The sequence below is a fragment of the Halichoeres trimaculatus genome, unplaced genomic scaffold (genome assembly GCF_033239565.1).
Source record: "Halichoeres trimaculatus isolate MK-OKI-2021-1 unplaced genomic scaffold, fHalTri1.1 fHalTri1_scaffold_10, whole genome shotgun sequence".
In the NCBI taxonomy this organism is placed as follows: Eukaryota; Metazoa; Chordata; class Actinopteri; order Labriformes; family Labridae; genus Halichoeres; species Halichoeres trimaculatus.
The window spans coordinates 2,747,593-2,763,490 of NW_027437187.1; the positions used below are offsets into that span (position 1 = coordinate 2,747,593).

Genomic DNA, 15,898 nt, shown 5'->3' on the forward strand with positions numbered 1-15,898 from the left:
GGCAGGGTTCCATGACAAGCTACTTACTGCTGGATCTAAACATCTTAAATGGAATTAAATACCAGCTAGACATGCCATGATAGAAGATGGTTACATTTTCCTGGTCTTGAAACACTGAACCATGAAAACACGAGTCATGGGAATGTTAACTGGAATAACAATCACTGAGAATGAAGAACAGAAAAAGGTAAAGTGTAACCATGCAGAATCATACATTTTTAAAAATTGGTTTTGCCAGAGAGCTATGCCGAATACTACAGCTTGCTTCAGGCCTTTCTTCTTCCCTGACTGAGAATCACTTATGCACTCATCTCCAGATGAGCTCCAGATGAAAAATCACAACTGAAGAGATGGTAAGGAAGCAGTACAGCCAACACAAAAGAACGTTTTCATACCTCAGTACGCCAGACAGCAGCAGCTGGGTAGCAAAGAGGTAGGAGGGATAAGACAGAGTGAAGACAGGATTTAAATACGCCCCCTTGTTGTAAGACATACGCTGTGATTGGTTGAGAAAGGTTAGAGATTGAACATCAGCCTGTCAGCTGATCATAGCTGGTCTATGACTTCCGTCTCCTGCATGACCTTACGCCAACTCCTTTCATACTCTTTTACCTGGCTGGACACTGAGCTGCTGTTTACATGACAGCAGTTTTAGGGTGAAGAAAGCAAAACTATTGATGTGTTTTGGCCTCGTGTTTACTTGGAAACAGTGTTTTATTATAAATTCAAACTTTTGAAAACAGCCTCCACAGTGGAATCTTTCTGAAATACTGTCGACACTGTTGCTGCGTAAGCAGTAAGCCATTTTTTCAGTGTAACTGCTGGTGTCACGTTCTGCTTCGGGCATACAACAGTAAAACAGTATCGTTGGTATAATCATTGTGGACTACCATGTGTGCTTGTGCTGCTGAATCTGCTGAATCTGCTGACTGTATTTAACAAAATAAGCATCTGTTGCTCCACTTCTGCTCTTAGTATCCACCAATACACCAGATGATCGGCCCAACTCTACTTCAGTGGAGATCTACCAAAAGCAGCTTCTGGACAAGCCAGTTATGGCGCCAGCTAAAGGCCTGGGATGCTAACTACAGCGTTTTCAGTCCCTCAGCGTGTAAACGCTGACTTTTATTGCGTTTTTTTTTTTTTTTGGATGAAACATTTTTGTGTTGACGGTTCCTGAATCATCTGTGTTCAATTTTACAGTGCTGCCCAGTTTTGAGGTTAAACTGACTCCTTTAAGCCCCTTCTACTACGTGGACAGCCCAGACTTCACCGTCAACATCGAAGCCACGTACGTAACAATGTTTTTTTGTTTGTTTGCTGGAAATGCTGCATTGTTTGGTGAATTCTCATTTCAAAGTAGTGTTTGTTTGAATCTGTGAGTCATTTCTATTTGAGTTATAATCATCTGATTGTTACAGCTATCTGTTCGGTGAAGAAGTGCAGGGAACAGCATTTGTGGTGTTTGGGGCCATGGAAGGAGAAAGAAAGATAGGCTTCCCAGCCTCTCTCCAGAGAGTGCAGGTAAGAACACAGCTTCAACTACAGTTTTTCTTTATCAGTTTGACAGCTGATCTATCTTTTGCATTGAGACAATAAAGGAGCTGGTAGGATTGTTTGAAGTCACCGACTGTGGGTGGTGACATTGCTTCCTTCACACTGAAAAAAAACTAGACAGAAGACAATTATCATTTTAGTGAAATACAGCCATCACTCTGTCCCTGTGTCTTCATGCTGTTATTCATTCATTCATTTTCTGAACTGCTTATCCTCTTCAGGGTTGCAGGTGGCTGGAGCCTATCCCAACTGTCATTGGGCAAGAGGCGGAGTTCATGCTGTTTTGTGTATCTTTATTATTCTAGATCAACAAAGGGGAAGGAGAGGTTACTCTGCAAAGAGAGCACATCACACAGGCTGTCGACGACATTGATGGACTCGTAGGGAGCTCCATCTTTGTAGCTGTCAGTGTGCTGACAGAGAGGGGTAAGACCATTTTTTTGTGCCTGTGGATTTGAGACAATTATTTTTTACTCAGTCTCTAAAAAGTAGCATCAGTGTCTGAAAGCTTTCAAACATTAACTCTCAACATAAACTTAAAAAATAATATCAGGATTTTTCTGAATCAACTTTTCGAGTGCTGATGTAAAATTTGTGTTTTGATAAAGTGTTTGTGGATCACGTTTTTCAACAGGTAGTGAAATGGTGGAGGCAGAGCAGCGAAATATCCAGATTGTCACATCACCTTACACCATCACCTTCAAGAAAACGCCCAAATATTACAAACCAGGAATGTCCTTTGATGTTACGGTAAAGTACTCTTTTTATTGCATTATGTCAAACCAAATAAAAGGATCCTTCACAGAAAATGTTTCAGCATTTAAACAAAGTTATTCCTCAAAAAAATAAGGAAAAACAGATTTTCATATATTGAGAAAGAAGTAATTGTGTCAGTCACGTTTTAAGGTTCTGTTGTATCTGTGATCCTTTCTTGTACTTTCACTAGAAAGAACCACACATCAACATAGCAGTTAAACGGTTTATTTACGTGAACATGAATGTGGAATTAAGTGTTGTATGATACAAGCGTTGTGGGGAGGTGTCCGCCATTTATTGGGAATGAATAAAAGTGGTGATACGCTTGGGGAGACCAGTGGGACATAATTTGAATGATACAAAGTGAAATAACGGCTGAAGTGGCGGTTACGATTCTAATGGGACGTCCTGAGTTGTGCTAATCCTAGTAATACCCAAACAATATAGAACTTGAGAGGTGTTACTAACTTGCAAGAAGTTTGAGTGATGTGAAATAAGTAACAGGTGCTTGGATACTGATGCTGAAATAGAAAGTGAGGGTCGGGTAGTTGAAATGGTTTATTCTTCATCTGGAGGCTTTAAATACAGAGCTTCTCAAGAGTGGGTTCTCAAGTTTGTGCAATGTAAGGATTAGTGTAACATGATTAAATGGTATGGATACAGACGGCAGGAATATTGAACGTGAGAAAGGCGTCGAGGCATTTGGACAGGCTTCTAGAAGGATGGAAAGTGAGTTGTACTGATGATGAAGTTGCAAAAACAGGTCTAAACTGACCAAAAGGAAGACAGAGTTGGAAGAAGAAGACTGTAAATGATAGAGCCAAGGGAATCGATGCGCAGGCATGAAGGCAGGATTCATGAGTTGAATGTCAGAACCACAGGTAGGATGCAAAGTAAAAGTTGACCTGAGATATAGTTTTGGTGGTGTCCAGGTTGTGCACAGCGAGTGCAGTTTGCTTAAAAACAAAAATTGAAGCATAGCTTTGACATTTTAATTCTTTTTTTTTTTTTTTTCTTGTGACATAAGGTTTTTTTGTTGTTTTTTTTTTAACTTCCAATGAATCAGGAATCCTCTGACCAAGATTTGGCCTCTGCATTTATTTATTGCTTCCTGTATAGTCACAGGATATTCAGATAACAAAAGTGTGAGCCAAGACTACATTCATTACACCATTATCAAAAGTGTTGGCCATTTTATTTGAGACAGGATGAGTCTACAAATGAAGCTTGTGTTCGAGGCTGTGTCTGAGAGTGAATATGTATTTTCTTTTGAACGTCTGTTCAAAGACAGCAGTTGATGTTAAGTCAGTGTAAGATGTTTCCACCGCATCACGATTCATCAATTGCAATGAAAATATTTCACCTCAATTTCCTCCAAAACAGACTCTTTCTATGCACACAGCCAACCTAGAGGTTCCAGTACGAACAACAACACTTCTGGACTTTACTTTCAGCATGTATTTGTAGATATGTAGGTGTCTAAAGCTACTGGATGTTGTCTAATAATTTGTGTTACTGGTGACAGGTTGAAGTTGTGAATCCTGATGGCAGTCCAGCACGAGGTGTTCCAGTGGTAGTGATACCAGGGGCGGTGCAGGGCAACACTGGAGCTAATGGCATAGCAAGACTTACCATTAATACAGAGGCTGGGAGCAGCAGACTGCCAATCACTGTAAGTCTTTATATCTACCTTTCTATTTTAGTATGGAAAAGAAATCTAAAGAAATGAACAAGTATTTCTGATACTAACTTACAGACGTTGCTTTAAATTGACCTGTTTCCTCTGTTACATGGCACCAACACTTCTACATTTCCTCCTATGTGGTGGTTCCTTCAAGCATAATTCAGGGTGTTTCATGACACTCATTTACAGGACAGAAAAGTAAATGTGAATTTGAAAATCCCCACAGTGTTTGATTAAAAAAAAAGAAAATCTGAGTTAAAAGATGCTGACAGTAAAGTTGGCCTGGATACAAACCTGTAAAACCTGGACGTGAACTGAAACAGAGCTGGATGATGATTGAAAGCTGAAAGCTTGTGTTATTTAAACTTCCTGACTTCATCTTTGATTAACAGTAAAAATTCATACAACCATGTATTTAGTGACTTTCTAATACTGCCAGCAAGGTAAAAACAGAAGTTCATGTGCTGCTCATAAATAGTAACTTTTTTTTTTTTTTTTTTTTAAACATCCAGAAGCTGGATGGAGGCTGTGTTCATGTTTTTTTTTGTCTTCTAGTGGCCAAATACTCAATTTCGCAGCTTCATTTTATAAACATGAGACAATATAAGGAAGACAACTCCGTAGCCGCCACCTTAATGTAGTGGGGGGGTGTCCGGGTGTCAGGGTGTGTGCCTCGATGATCCTGGGAGCTATGTTATCTGTTATCGTGGGCAATTGCCCCTGGTAGGGTCTCCCAAGGCAAATTGGTCCTTTGTGAGAGGCCAGATGAAGTGCAGTCGAAGACCCCATATGATGACTACAACAAGGAATTTGTTCACTCTGGCCGGATGGTCTCCGGAGCCCTGGAGCCAGGCCTGGGGTTAGGCAGGCTAGCGCCTGGTGGCTGGGCTGTTACCCATGGGGTCCGGTCAGGGGTCCATCCTCCTGTGGACCTACCACCTGCAGGAGGAGCCATAGGGGTCTGGTGCAATGTGGATCAGGCAGCGGTCAAAGGTGGAGGCCATGGCAGCCTGATCCCTGGTTACGGAAACTGGCTTTTAGGACGTGGAACATCACCTCTCTGATGGGGAAGGAACCTAAGCTGGTGCAGAAGGTAGAGAGATACCGGCTAGATATAGTTGGGCCCACCTCAATGCACAGCTTGGGCTCTGGAACTAACCTTCTCGAGAGGGGTTGGACTCTCTTCTATGCTGGCGGTGCTCCAGGTAAGAGGTGGAGAGCAGGTGTAGGCTTACTCGTAGCTCCCCAGCTCTCTGCCGGTGTGTTGCAGTTTTCCTTGGTGGACAAAAGGGTTGCTTCTCTGCCCCTTCGAGCTGGAGAATGGGTCCTGACTGTTGTTTGCTTACGCACCAAACAGCAGCTCAGCGTCCCCACCCTTTTTTGGAGTCCTTGGGACGGGTGCTAGAAAACTACCCAACTGGGGACTCCATTGTCCTGGGGGACTTCAACGCTCACGTGGGCAATCACAGTGTGACTTGGAGGGGTGTGTTTGGGAGGAACGGCGTGCCTGATCTGAACCAGAGCAGTGTTCAGTTGTTGGACTTGGTTAGTCACAGTTTGTCTGTAACTAACACCATGTTCAGACATAAGGGTGTTCATAAGTGCACCTGGCACCAGGACATCCTAGGTCGCATATCAATGATTGACTTTGCATCGGCTGAACTATGGCCGTATGTTCTGGACACTCGGGTGAAGAGAGGAGCAGAGCTGTCAACGGATCACCGCCTGGTAGTGAGTTGGATCAGATGGCAGGGGAAGATGCCAGACAGACCTGGCAGACCTAAATGAACAGTGAGGGTTTGCTGCGAATGCCTGGCTGAGGACCCTGTCAGGATGGTCTTCAACTCACACCTCCGGCAGAGCTTGGACTGCATCCCGGGGTGGCCAGGGACAGGGAATCTGAATGGACCATGTTCAGCGGTGCCATTGCTGAGGCGGCTGTCTAGAGTTGTGGGCACAAGTTGCGGGCTAGTGCTTGTTGCGGCGGTAATCCCCGAACCTGTTGGTGGGCACCAGAGGTAGGAGTGCTGTCAAGCTTAAGGAGTCTTACAGGGCATGGTTGGTTTGTGGAACTCTGGAAGCAGCTGGCAGGCACTGGCAGGCGGGCAAAAACTGAGGCAAAAACCCAAGCATAGGAGAAGTTTGTGAGGCCATGGAAAAAGATTTTCAGTCAACCCTGAAGAAATTCTGGCAAACTGTCCAGCAGCTCAAGAGGGGAAAGCAGCTCTCTGTCCACACTGTTAACAGGGGGGATGGAGAGCTGCTGACCTTTAACTGAGAGTATAGTCGGGCGGAAGGAGCAATACTTCGATGATCTCCTCAATTTGACCAACATGCATTTCATGGAGGAAGCATAGCCAGAGGACTTGGGGTTGGGCCTGTCCATCACTGTGACTAAAGTCACTGAGGCAGTTAAACAAGTCAGCAGCGGCAAAGCCCCAGGGATGGACGAGATCCGTCCTGAGTTCCTCAAGGCTCTGGATGTTGTAAGACTGTCTTGGCTGACACGTCTCTGCAACATTGCATGGACACTGGGGACAGTGCCTCTGGATTGGCAGACTGGAGTGGTGGTTCCACTTTTTAAGAAGGGGGGGACCAGAGAATGTGTGTTCCAACTACAGGGGGACCACACTCCTCAGCCTTCCTGGTAAGGTCTACTCCAGGGTGCTGGAGAGGAGATCCAATGGTTGGTCGAACATCAGATCCAAGAGGAACAATGTGTTTTTCATCCTGGCCGTGGAACACTGGACCAGCTCTATACCCTCACAAGGGTGCTAGAGGGGGCATGGGAGTTTGCCCAACCAGTCCACATGTGCTTTGAGTACTTGGAAAAGGCTTTTAACCGTGTCCCTCGAGGTATCTTATGGGGTGTGCTCCGTGAATATGGAGTCGACGGCCCTTTGTTATGGGCTGTTCAGTCTCTGTATTTCTGGAGTGAGAGCTTGGTGTGTATTGCCAAAAGCAAGTCAAACTTTTTCCCAGTCAGGGTTGGAGTCCGCCAGGGCTGCCCTTTGTCACCGATTCTGCTATTACTTTTATGGACAGGATTTCTAGGCGCAGTCAAGTGGTGGAGGGAGTCAGGTTAGGGGGTCACAGGATCCCATCTCTGCTTTTTGTGGATGATATGGTCCTGTTGGCCTCATTGAACACTGACCTCCAGCTCCAACTGGGACAGTTTGCAGCCAAGTGCGAAGCAGCCAGGATAAAGATCAGCACCTCTAACTCTGAGACCATGGTTCTCAGTCAAAAAAGGGTGGGTTGCCCACTCCAGGTTGGGAGAGAGTCCTTGCCCCAAGTGGAGGAGTTCAAGTATCTCAGGATCTTGTTCACAAGTCAGGGAAAATGGAGCGAGAGATTGACAGACGGCTCGGGACGGGCGTCAGCAGTGACACGGACACTATACCGGTCTGTTGTGGTGAAAAGAGAGCTGAGCCAGAAGGCAAGGCTCTCAATTTATCGTTCAATCTACATCCTGACCCTCGCTTATGGCAAAGAGGTGTGGGCAGTGACCGAAAGAACAAGAATTGCGGATACAAGCAGCTGAAATGAGTTTCCTCGGCAGGGTGTGTGGGCTCAGCCTAAGGGATAGGGTTCGGAGCTCAGACATCCAGGAGAGGCTCGGAGCAGAGCTGCTGTCCCTCTGACTCAATAAGAGCCAGATGAGGGGTTTCGGGTATCTGATGAGGATGTCTCCTGGACGCCTCCCTGGGGGGGTTTTTTGGGCATGTCCAACTGGGAGGAGACCCCGGAGTAGACCCAGGACACGGTGGAGAGATTATATCACTCGACTGGCCTGGGAACATCTTTGTTTCCACCCAGAAGTGGCTGGGGACAGGGGTCATTGGTCTTCACTGATGGCGCTGCTGCCCCAGCGACCTGAACCCGGGTAAGCAGGAGAAATCAAACGAATGTAAGGAAGAGTAAAACACATTTATCAATAGGGTCAGTCCTTTTATTAATCTAGATAAAATTACAGTTTTGGATGTTACTCAGATGGTACTAAAAGCCTGTACTGTGGTGAAATCAGCTAAAAACAACACTTTCTTTACTCAGTTTACCACAGCATGTATGCATTTATTACTGAAACTAAATACTGTAAAACAGTGGCGATTGCTCTAAGACTGCAAGGGAAGCTCAGCCTCCCCTAAAATGTCCCCCCAAGTGGTTATGTATGGGGCCGGTATTGTAGCAAAACTATATACAAATGTGTATTTCGATCTGTGCGTGTTACCAGATCCACAAATTTGTAAAGGAAATCTGTCTGTGTGTAACTACATCCTCAAATGTGAAAACAAAATCTGTGTGTGTGTGTGTAAAATAAACAGTGACTTTTTAAAAGAAAATAGTTTGTGTGTAAGATAAACTATGTGTGTGCAGTCAGATCCACATATATGTAAAATAAATCTGCAGCTGCGTAAACTGATCTGTAAGCGTAGACAGGTCAGTAAATACATTCATTACTGTGGAGGTGTGTGGTCTGTGAATATCTGGCCACTACATTGGATGTATTCTCACATGTGACTTTTGCTACACTCCTGCCGCGGAAGAGGAAAACATTCGTGCAGCGATTTGTATCTGTGTTTGGAAACTTGTCTGTGAGCCTCTGTGGCGATACAGCTTTAGACCAGCTCTGACTCCAGCCGCTCTATGATCCATGAAGACAGATTTATGTTGCTGGCTAAGCTGTTTCAGTGTAATTGATGTTCTTTTGTGAAATTGTCTTTAACTATCTGTGTCTGTGTATTTAATTCCAGGCAAGGACCAACCAGCAAGGAATCTTAGAAAACAGACAGGCCACAGTCACCATGACTGCTGTACCATACACCTCTAAGAGCAACAACTTAATCCACATAAGTAAGAAATGTGGTGACCATGGTGGTAGCGGCACACTACTGAGGACATTTAGACCCATTTAGAATCTACATATAACTACTTGACATTTTTGCAGGTGTGGATGCAGCTGAGCTGGAAATGGGAGAGAATCTGAAAGTGAACCTTAACCTAAAAAGGACAGATAATGGGCACAGTGATATCACTTGGCTGGTGAGATGATTCATACCCTCATTTGAAATGCATGACATGATGTAAACACAGCCATGGGTGGTGAGACAGGTGTTGATGTTGTCTGATGTATCTCCTTAGGTCCTGAGCAGAGGTCAGCTGGTGAAAAGTGGCCGTTACCATTCGAGGGCTCAGGTGCTGATTTCCCTGATTATTCCCATCACCAAAGAAATGCTGCCATCCTTCCGCATCTTAGCCTACTACCACACGTGTGATAATGATGTGGTGTCAGACTCTGTTTGGGTGGACGTCAAGGACTCTTGCATGGGCTCGGTGAGATACACAATGCTGTGGTGGGGATGTTATTATCAACATTTGAACCATGCTCCTACGCACCAAGTGATGAATTCAAAATGTCTGGCCAACTGTCATCTTTTCACGTTCAGCTGCGGCTGGAATCATCCAGACCCGCTGCGTCCTATGAGCCTCACAGGATGTTTGGCCTGAAAGTAACAGGGGACCCAGGAGCCAAAGTGGGACTTGTGGCAGTCAACAGAGGCGTCTATGTCCAAAACAACAAAGATCGCCTCACTCAGAAAAAGGCTATTTTTAATTTTACTTTACTGACAATATTTATAAGGAACGGAATTGTTAATGATAAGGGATACACATGCTAATTACTAAGTTTGTGAGCCTGAATTGATATTTGAGCGATACCTTTTGACTTTACAAACCATGACATGAAGCTGCCATTGTTTTTAATTTCATGTGTGAATTACATTCCACTCTCCAGGTGTGGGATACTGTAGAAAAATTTGACACAGGCTGCACACCAGGAGGAGGAAAAGATGGCATGGGTGTGTTCTACGATGCTGGGCTGTTGTTTCAGTCTAGCGCTAATATTGAGACTCCTTACAGACAAGGTGATCCCACAATACTCTTATCTCCATTTGAAATCATCAAAAATACAAAAATGAAGTGTCATGCATGTAATCAGATAAAAAAAATCTTCTTTGGTTTTAGGAGTACCACTTTCTCAGCTGTTGGTCATACTTTGTTGGGTTTTTAAAGATGATGTTTATGCTGTGTTTCAGAGCTGAAATGTCCAGCCCCTAGCAGGAGGAGAAGAGCTACAACTATAATGGAAGTCACAACCGCCTTAAGTAAGAGTCAAACCTGATAGATTCCACACATTTTCAGTCACTTTCTGATAATCTGTTCAGAAAGCTCGGTTCACTGACTTTGGACACACTTTATAAATCCTATCCACCTTCTTACCTCTGTCCCTTCTCTGCATCCTTCATTCAATCCAGTGAGCAAATATCCAGACAAAGAACAGCGTGAATGTTGTCGGGATGCCTTGATCGACATACCTGTTAAGTACAGCTGTGAGAGGCGAAGTCAGTACATTAATGATGGCCAAGCTTGTGTGGATGCTTTTCTGGACTGCTGCAGGGAGATTGAAAACCAGCGAGCTGAGAGGAAAGAGGAGCTTCTTCAACTGGCTCGCAGTAAGAGACTGAGAAAAAAAAAAATCTATCCCTTGTTTTGACATGCCATGGTCATACATGCTGATGACCATCAAAGAGATGATAACACTTTGTTTAATCACACTCAAGGTGACGACGATGACCAAAGTTACATGGACACTGATGAAATTGTTTCTCGTACCAAGTTCCCTGAAAGTTGGCTGTGGGTAGATATCACACTCCCTGATTGCCATAGACAAGACCCCAACTGGTGAGTCAAAGACAACTGAGGTCCAAGACTCGATTCACAACATAACCACTTTCAATGCTATCATTATTCTCTGTGAGCTGATATTGTGTCTTTGTTTCAGTCTAACCACGTCATTTGAGAAAAAAGTTCCCTTGCAAGACTCAATCACAACTTGGCAGTTCACTGGCATCAGTCTGTCAAGAACTCACGGTGAGGAGGCAGGAATGTGCTTTTCTTGCTCAAAAATCTTCCTCCTTTCTCTACATTGTTTTTTTTTTCTCTTTCATATTCAAGGAATCTGTATCAGCGAGCCATTTGAAGTAATCGTCCGTAAAGACTTCTTCATTGATCTGCGACTGCCCTATGCTGCTGTACGAGGAGAGCAGCTTGAGATAAAAGCAATCCTCCACAACTACAGCCCAGATCAAGTGACTGTAAGTCTCTGTTAACAAGCTCTGGAGATAAACTTCATTGTAATTCTGTGTCCGCAAACGCGCCCAGCTGCCTCATGAGAGTTACTGTGAATATACATGACTGACTTCAAACCACTAGTGTCATTGGAGAACACCTCCAGAGTCTTTCAGGCAACAGAAACCATTTTTTCCCTATAAGTGGGTATCCAGGAAAGCAATAGAGACCATCCCCATCCAAACCAACAGTTGTTTCCTGAAGGTCAGAGGCAGAATTTTCCTGATCCCCTTTGTTCCACTTTGCCTAAATGAAGGGCTTGAAAAAAGGACTTTGCCTGGTCTAGTTCAGCTGTCACCGGATCCATTATTGCTGACACCCCATGAGACCTATCCTGAGTAGCCTCTTCTTTGGGGCATGTAATGTGGCTTACTGCGAACGACACTTGTTGGTGGCAGGCTGGACTGGTTCTGATCCTAGAGAAAATCACTGCAGTTCGTGCAAGGGTGGTCAGAGAGACCCTTCCTTAGACTGACGATGTCCAGACTGGAGAGAAACATTAATGCCTCCGAGATGAGCATTGGCTATAGAATCAAAACAGCAAAAACGTGGGAGAGGGGTGATACAACACTGTCAGCAACCAGGAACCAAGAGAATTACACCCAATAGTTGTTCACAGCTTGTTCAAAGGAACAAAAAAGAAACAAGACCTACACACTTAGCACCACCGACAAGTAGCTAGCAGCATGAACCTTGGAGCTGGTTTCACTGTGAGTGCAGTCGTCACAGCCGATGGAGAGTGATAGTGCAGCAGCTCAGACCAGTGTCACAAAGCCACTAGTGATGTGTAATACACACACACACAGTAAGCATCAGAAACTTATTGACGGTCTATAGCAAACCTGCACGAGAGAAGATGAAAAGGGACTGCTTGATGATACTGAATCATCAGGGGTCCCAGGTGGCTCTGTTGGCATGAAAGCCTTGACCTGCTCATGGGCAAGACCGACGATCCAGTGAGAGTGCACCACCTCTGGTGGTCAGTGGAGATGGAGTAGAACTACAGTTTACTTGATATTTTGATATGAAGTCAACAGAAATGTATCCATCTTGTACCGTTTATGTCTGAAATAACAATGGTCATATGAGTCATCTTATCCATTCATTGAAAGTCTTCTCCTTCAGTCATCACAGCACTGATCTGTTTGTCATTCTGCTTCTTCTTAAGGTGCGTGTGGATCTGATGGAGGAGGAGCATGTGTGCAGTGTAGCCTCCAAACACAGAAGGTATCGTCAGGAGGTCGTAGTTTGGCCTCAGTCCACACGATCCATTCCCTTCATCATTATTCCCATGAGGGATGGACAATACAACATTGAGGTCAAAGCAGCCGTGAAGAACTCGTCTCTCAGCGATGAAATCATCAAGACTCTGACTGTGGTGGTAAGAGACTAACACTGCACGTTTCTGTTGAATGACACCCTTTTAAAATTTCACCAACCCATTGTAACTTAAGCCAATGGTGTGAAGCTGTTGGTACTCATCCAAAATGGTTGCTCACTCTTTATTTCATGGCAGAAGTGCGTGAATCACTGCTCAGAGGCTCAGTAAAGCCCAGCTGTTATAAACCCTTACTGGGTGAAAGTAACAGCTCACATTAAAGGTTACAAACTGTTTAAAGCTGAAACTTTAAAGCTTGTGGTATTTACAGTGATGATAAAACTTGAGAAATTATTGCAGTTGTGTTTTAAAAATGGCAAACTTCAACCAGCTCAAGTGTGTCCAGGTAACATTATATTACTAAGTCTGCACTGCCAAAGTTACCCCTCCACGTTCTAGATACACAGAAAATGCAACAGTCGAGTTAGATCATTTAACCAGATAATTGCATTTTAAAACCAAAAATATTTTCAAATGAATCAACAATGATTGTTTTATTCATAATGGTTGTTTTTCTTTTCAGCCTGGAGGTGTACTAGTTAAATCTCGTGAAACTGTAACCCTTGACCCTAAGGGTGAGTTAGCCTGTTGTTCTTCATGTTATGATTCATTGCTGTGTGTTGATCACCAGCTAACAGTTTCCACTGTTTCTCCTTTTAGGTGGCACACAAAAAGAAACACTAAACAGCAGAATTCCCAGGAATGAACTGGTTCCAAACTCACCTACCAGCACAAAGATCTCTGTGACAGGTGAGCTGCGTTCTTAGGCATGTTCAGGCATGTTCAGGCATGTTCAGGCATGTTGTGTGATACTGGGCCTGTATTTGAAAAAAGTAAAATTCTGTTTTTTATGTGATTTTTTTGTTTTCACACAGGAAGGGAACAAGTTTCTTCATTGGTGGAGAATGCTATCAATGGGAACTCTATGGGTACCCTGATCATTCAGCCTGTTGGCAATGGAGAGCAGACAATGATCTACATGACCCTGCCTGTCATCGCCACCACATACCTGGACAGAACCAACCAATGGGAAAATGTGGGCTTTGAGAAACGAAACGAGGCTCTGAAACACATCAGCACTGGTAGGGAACTTTCTGTATGTCTCTGCATCTGTGTGTGATACTTGTTCTGAACTGGTCTGGATTTCAGTTACCTCAGTTGTAACTGGCTTATGGGGTTATATTTGTGCCATCAGAAACTGAATTTCAATTAAAATATCAAATTTAAAAAGCATGATGTTTAATGGAATTTAATGTTTTGAAATCGAATTTAGTTTTTGAAATAAATTATTTAAATTGAATTTTAATTTGTATTTTGCCTATGAAAATTCGACTCTTTTTATGCCTTAATTCAACTTTTTTAGACCTAAAATTCAAAAACACAGAATTCAATTTCAATTCACAAAAAGCAGATTCAGTTTTAAAATTCGATTTCAATTTAAAGTGATACGACCATTACGTCATCTTGTGCCTGTAGGGAGACTAATCAAGCACAGATTCTTCTGAGGCACCCTCTACACATCCTGGACTCTCCTGTGTTGTGTCTAGCTGTACTCCTCCCCTGAGCAGGAAGATCGTGACTTTAACGATGGCTGAAGACCAGCAGTTGAATACTCAAGTTTGAAACCACATTATACACATGGTTGTCTGTCCACTATGTTACCCTGCGATCAACTGGCGACCGGTACTGCCACTCACTCAGTGACAGCTGGGATAGGCTCCTGCACCCGCCCCACAACCCCGAAAGGGATAGCCGGTATAGAAATGAATAAAATCTCATACACGCCCCTCACCACCCCCGTGTTGACAATCAAAGATCGCTGCCCCCCATTCTAAACAGTTATCAAGCTCCTGTAATAATCACTTCATAAGCACTTCTGACAAATATTTGTAACACTAAATCAGCCGTATACATAGTATTGTTCAACTTATATTTGTATAATGCTGCCACAGTGTTATTTACAACCCTCATGTGGTATTTGTAAACTGGGCGTGCTAACAACAGCTAACACAACAGTCCTGGTATGTCGGCACAGTCAGCGGACGTGTAGAAGGGTCCGTGAATCTGCTCGATTAGTCTCCCCGATGGGCACAAGATGACTTAATGGTTGTGCCACTCTGAATTGAAATTGAATTGTAAAACTGAATCTGCCTTTTGTTAATTGAAATTAAATTGTTTGCAAATTTAGAGTATAAAAAGAGTTGATTTTTTTCTGTGTTTTTTAATTGGAAGTATAAAAAGAGTTGAATTTTCATTGGTAAAATACAATTTCAAATTCAAATAAAAAAATAAATTCAATTAAAAAAATAAATTCAATTTCAAACTATTAAATTCCATTACACATCATGCTTTTTCAGATTCAATATTTTAATTCAAATTCAGTTTCTGACAGCACAAATTTAACCTCATACTGGCTCACCAAGTAGTAAATGACTTCAAAGGCCACTAACTTCCCCAAATTCTTTCAGAATGTCAATAGTGCCTCATAACAAGAGCCCAAAAATTGGAAACGGGAGGAAAAGGGCTTATTGCTATGATTGAACTTGCCCCAAATTTCTTTTACTGTGGGTTTAAATGTTAAACTCACAAACATGCTCCTTTAAAAACATATTTTTAGTAAAAGAACACAGTAATGTATGGTCTACACCTGATCAATAAACTCTGCTGCATGAGCACATCACATGGGAAAATACCAGAAAAACTAATGAGAACTCAGACTGGGTCATCTTCAGGAGACGAAGAAATGCATGCACCCTAATTATCCAGAAATCCATTCATGACTATTCTTATCAAAGGCAACAAGCGGTCTCAATGATCCATACCAATTTTGGAAAACCATAACAACAAGCAAACTTTGTGAGTTTGTGCCATACGCCAGTAGCCAGCTCTATGTAGCACTACTAGCAGCCTGGTGCTACCATGTAATTGATAAGTGTTGGAAATGTGGTGCTGTTTCCCTCACCTTGTTTCCTGGTGTTCCTTGATGATGATACGAGATGACGAAGAACGACTCAGTTCTCAATTGATACTGAGATTTATTGATTACAAGCTGAAAAATGTGCAACAGATCTTTGGTTCTTTGTACCTTTCCCCCTCCACAGACATTTACTGGGTTCCCCTCTATGTCTGTTTTCCTTAAAACCACAGTTTCACTTATGCAATTGAACTTCCTGTTATTTGTCTGCATCTGCAAACCACACTCACTCATGTTAAAACTGAAAGCACATCAGTTATCTGAAAAAGGCACACACAAGATTTCTTCTTTTTCACAGCTCTAAGCTAAATTCCTCATATTAAGACTTTTATTTCTTTTTAGTTCTGGGTGATCTGTAATC

At 43.2% G+C, this 15,898-nt stretch overlaps 1 protein-coding gene across 1 annotated transcript in view; it reads left to right on the forward strand.

Annotated features, from left to right (window-relative positions):
* The window catches only part of LOC141796316 (complement C3-like), a 42,945-nt gene that overhangs the window by 8,266 nt on the left and 18,781 nt on the right, over positions 1-15,898 (forward strand). Inside the window, 19 exon segments of the mRNA XM_074677354.1 lie at positions 1,204-1,291; positions 1,422-1,524; positions 1,863-1,983; positions 2,192-2,307; positions 3,839-3,985; positions 8,752-8,851; positions 8,946-9,040; positions 9,140-9,331; positions 9,445-9,600; positions 9,792-9,921; positions 10,093-10,161; positions 10,312-10,509; positions 10,618-10,738; positions 10,839-10,927; positions 11,012-11,151; positions 12,354-12,566; positions 13,087-13,138; positions 13,224-13,313; positions 13,439-13,645. Of these exon segments, the coding sequence (XP_074533455.1) occupies positions 1,204-1,291; positions 1,422-1,524; positions 1,863-1,983; positions 2,192-2,307; positions 3,839-3,985; positions 8,752-8,851; positions 8,946-9,040; positions 9,140-9,331; positions 9,445-9,600; positions 9,792-9,921; positions 10,093-10,161; positions 10,312-10,509; positions 10,618-10,738; positions 10,839-10,927; positions 11,012-11,151; positions 12,354-12,566; positions 13,087-13,138; positions 13,224-13,313; positions 13,439-13,645 (2,427 nt within the window).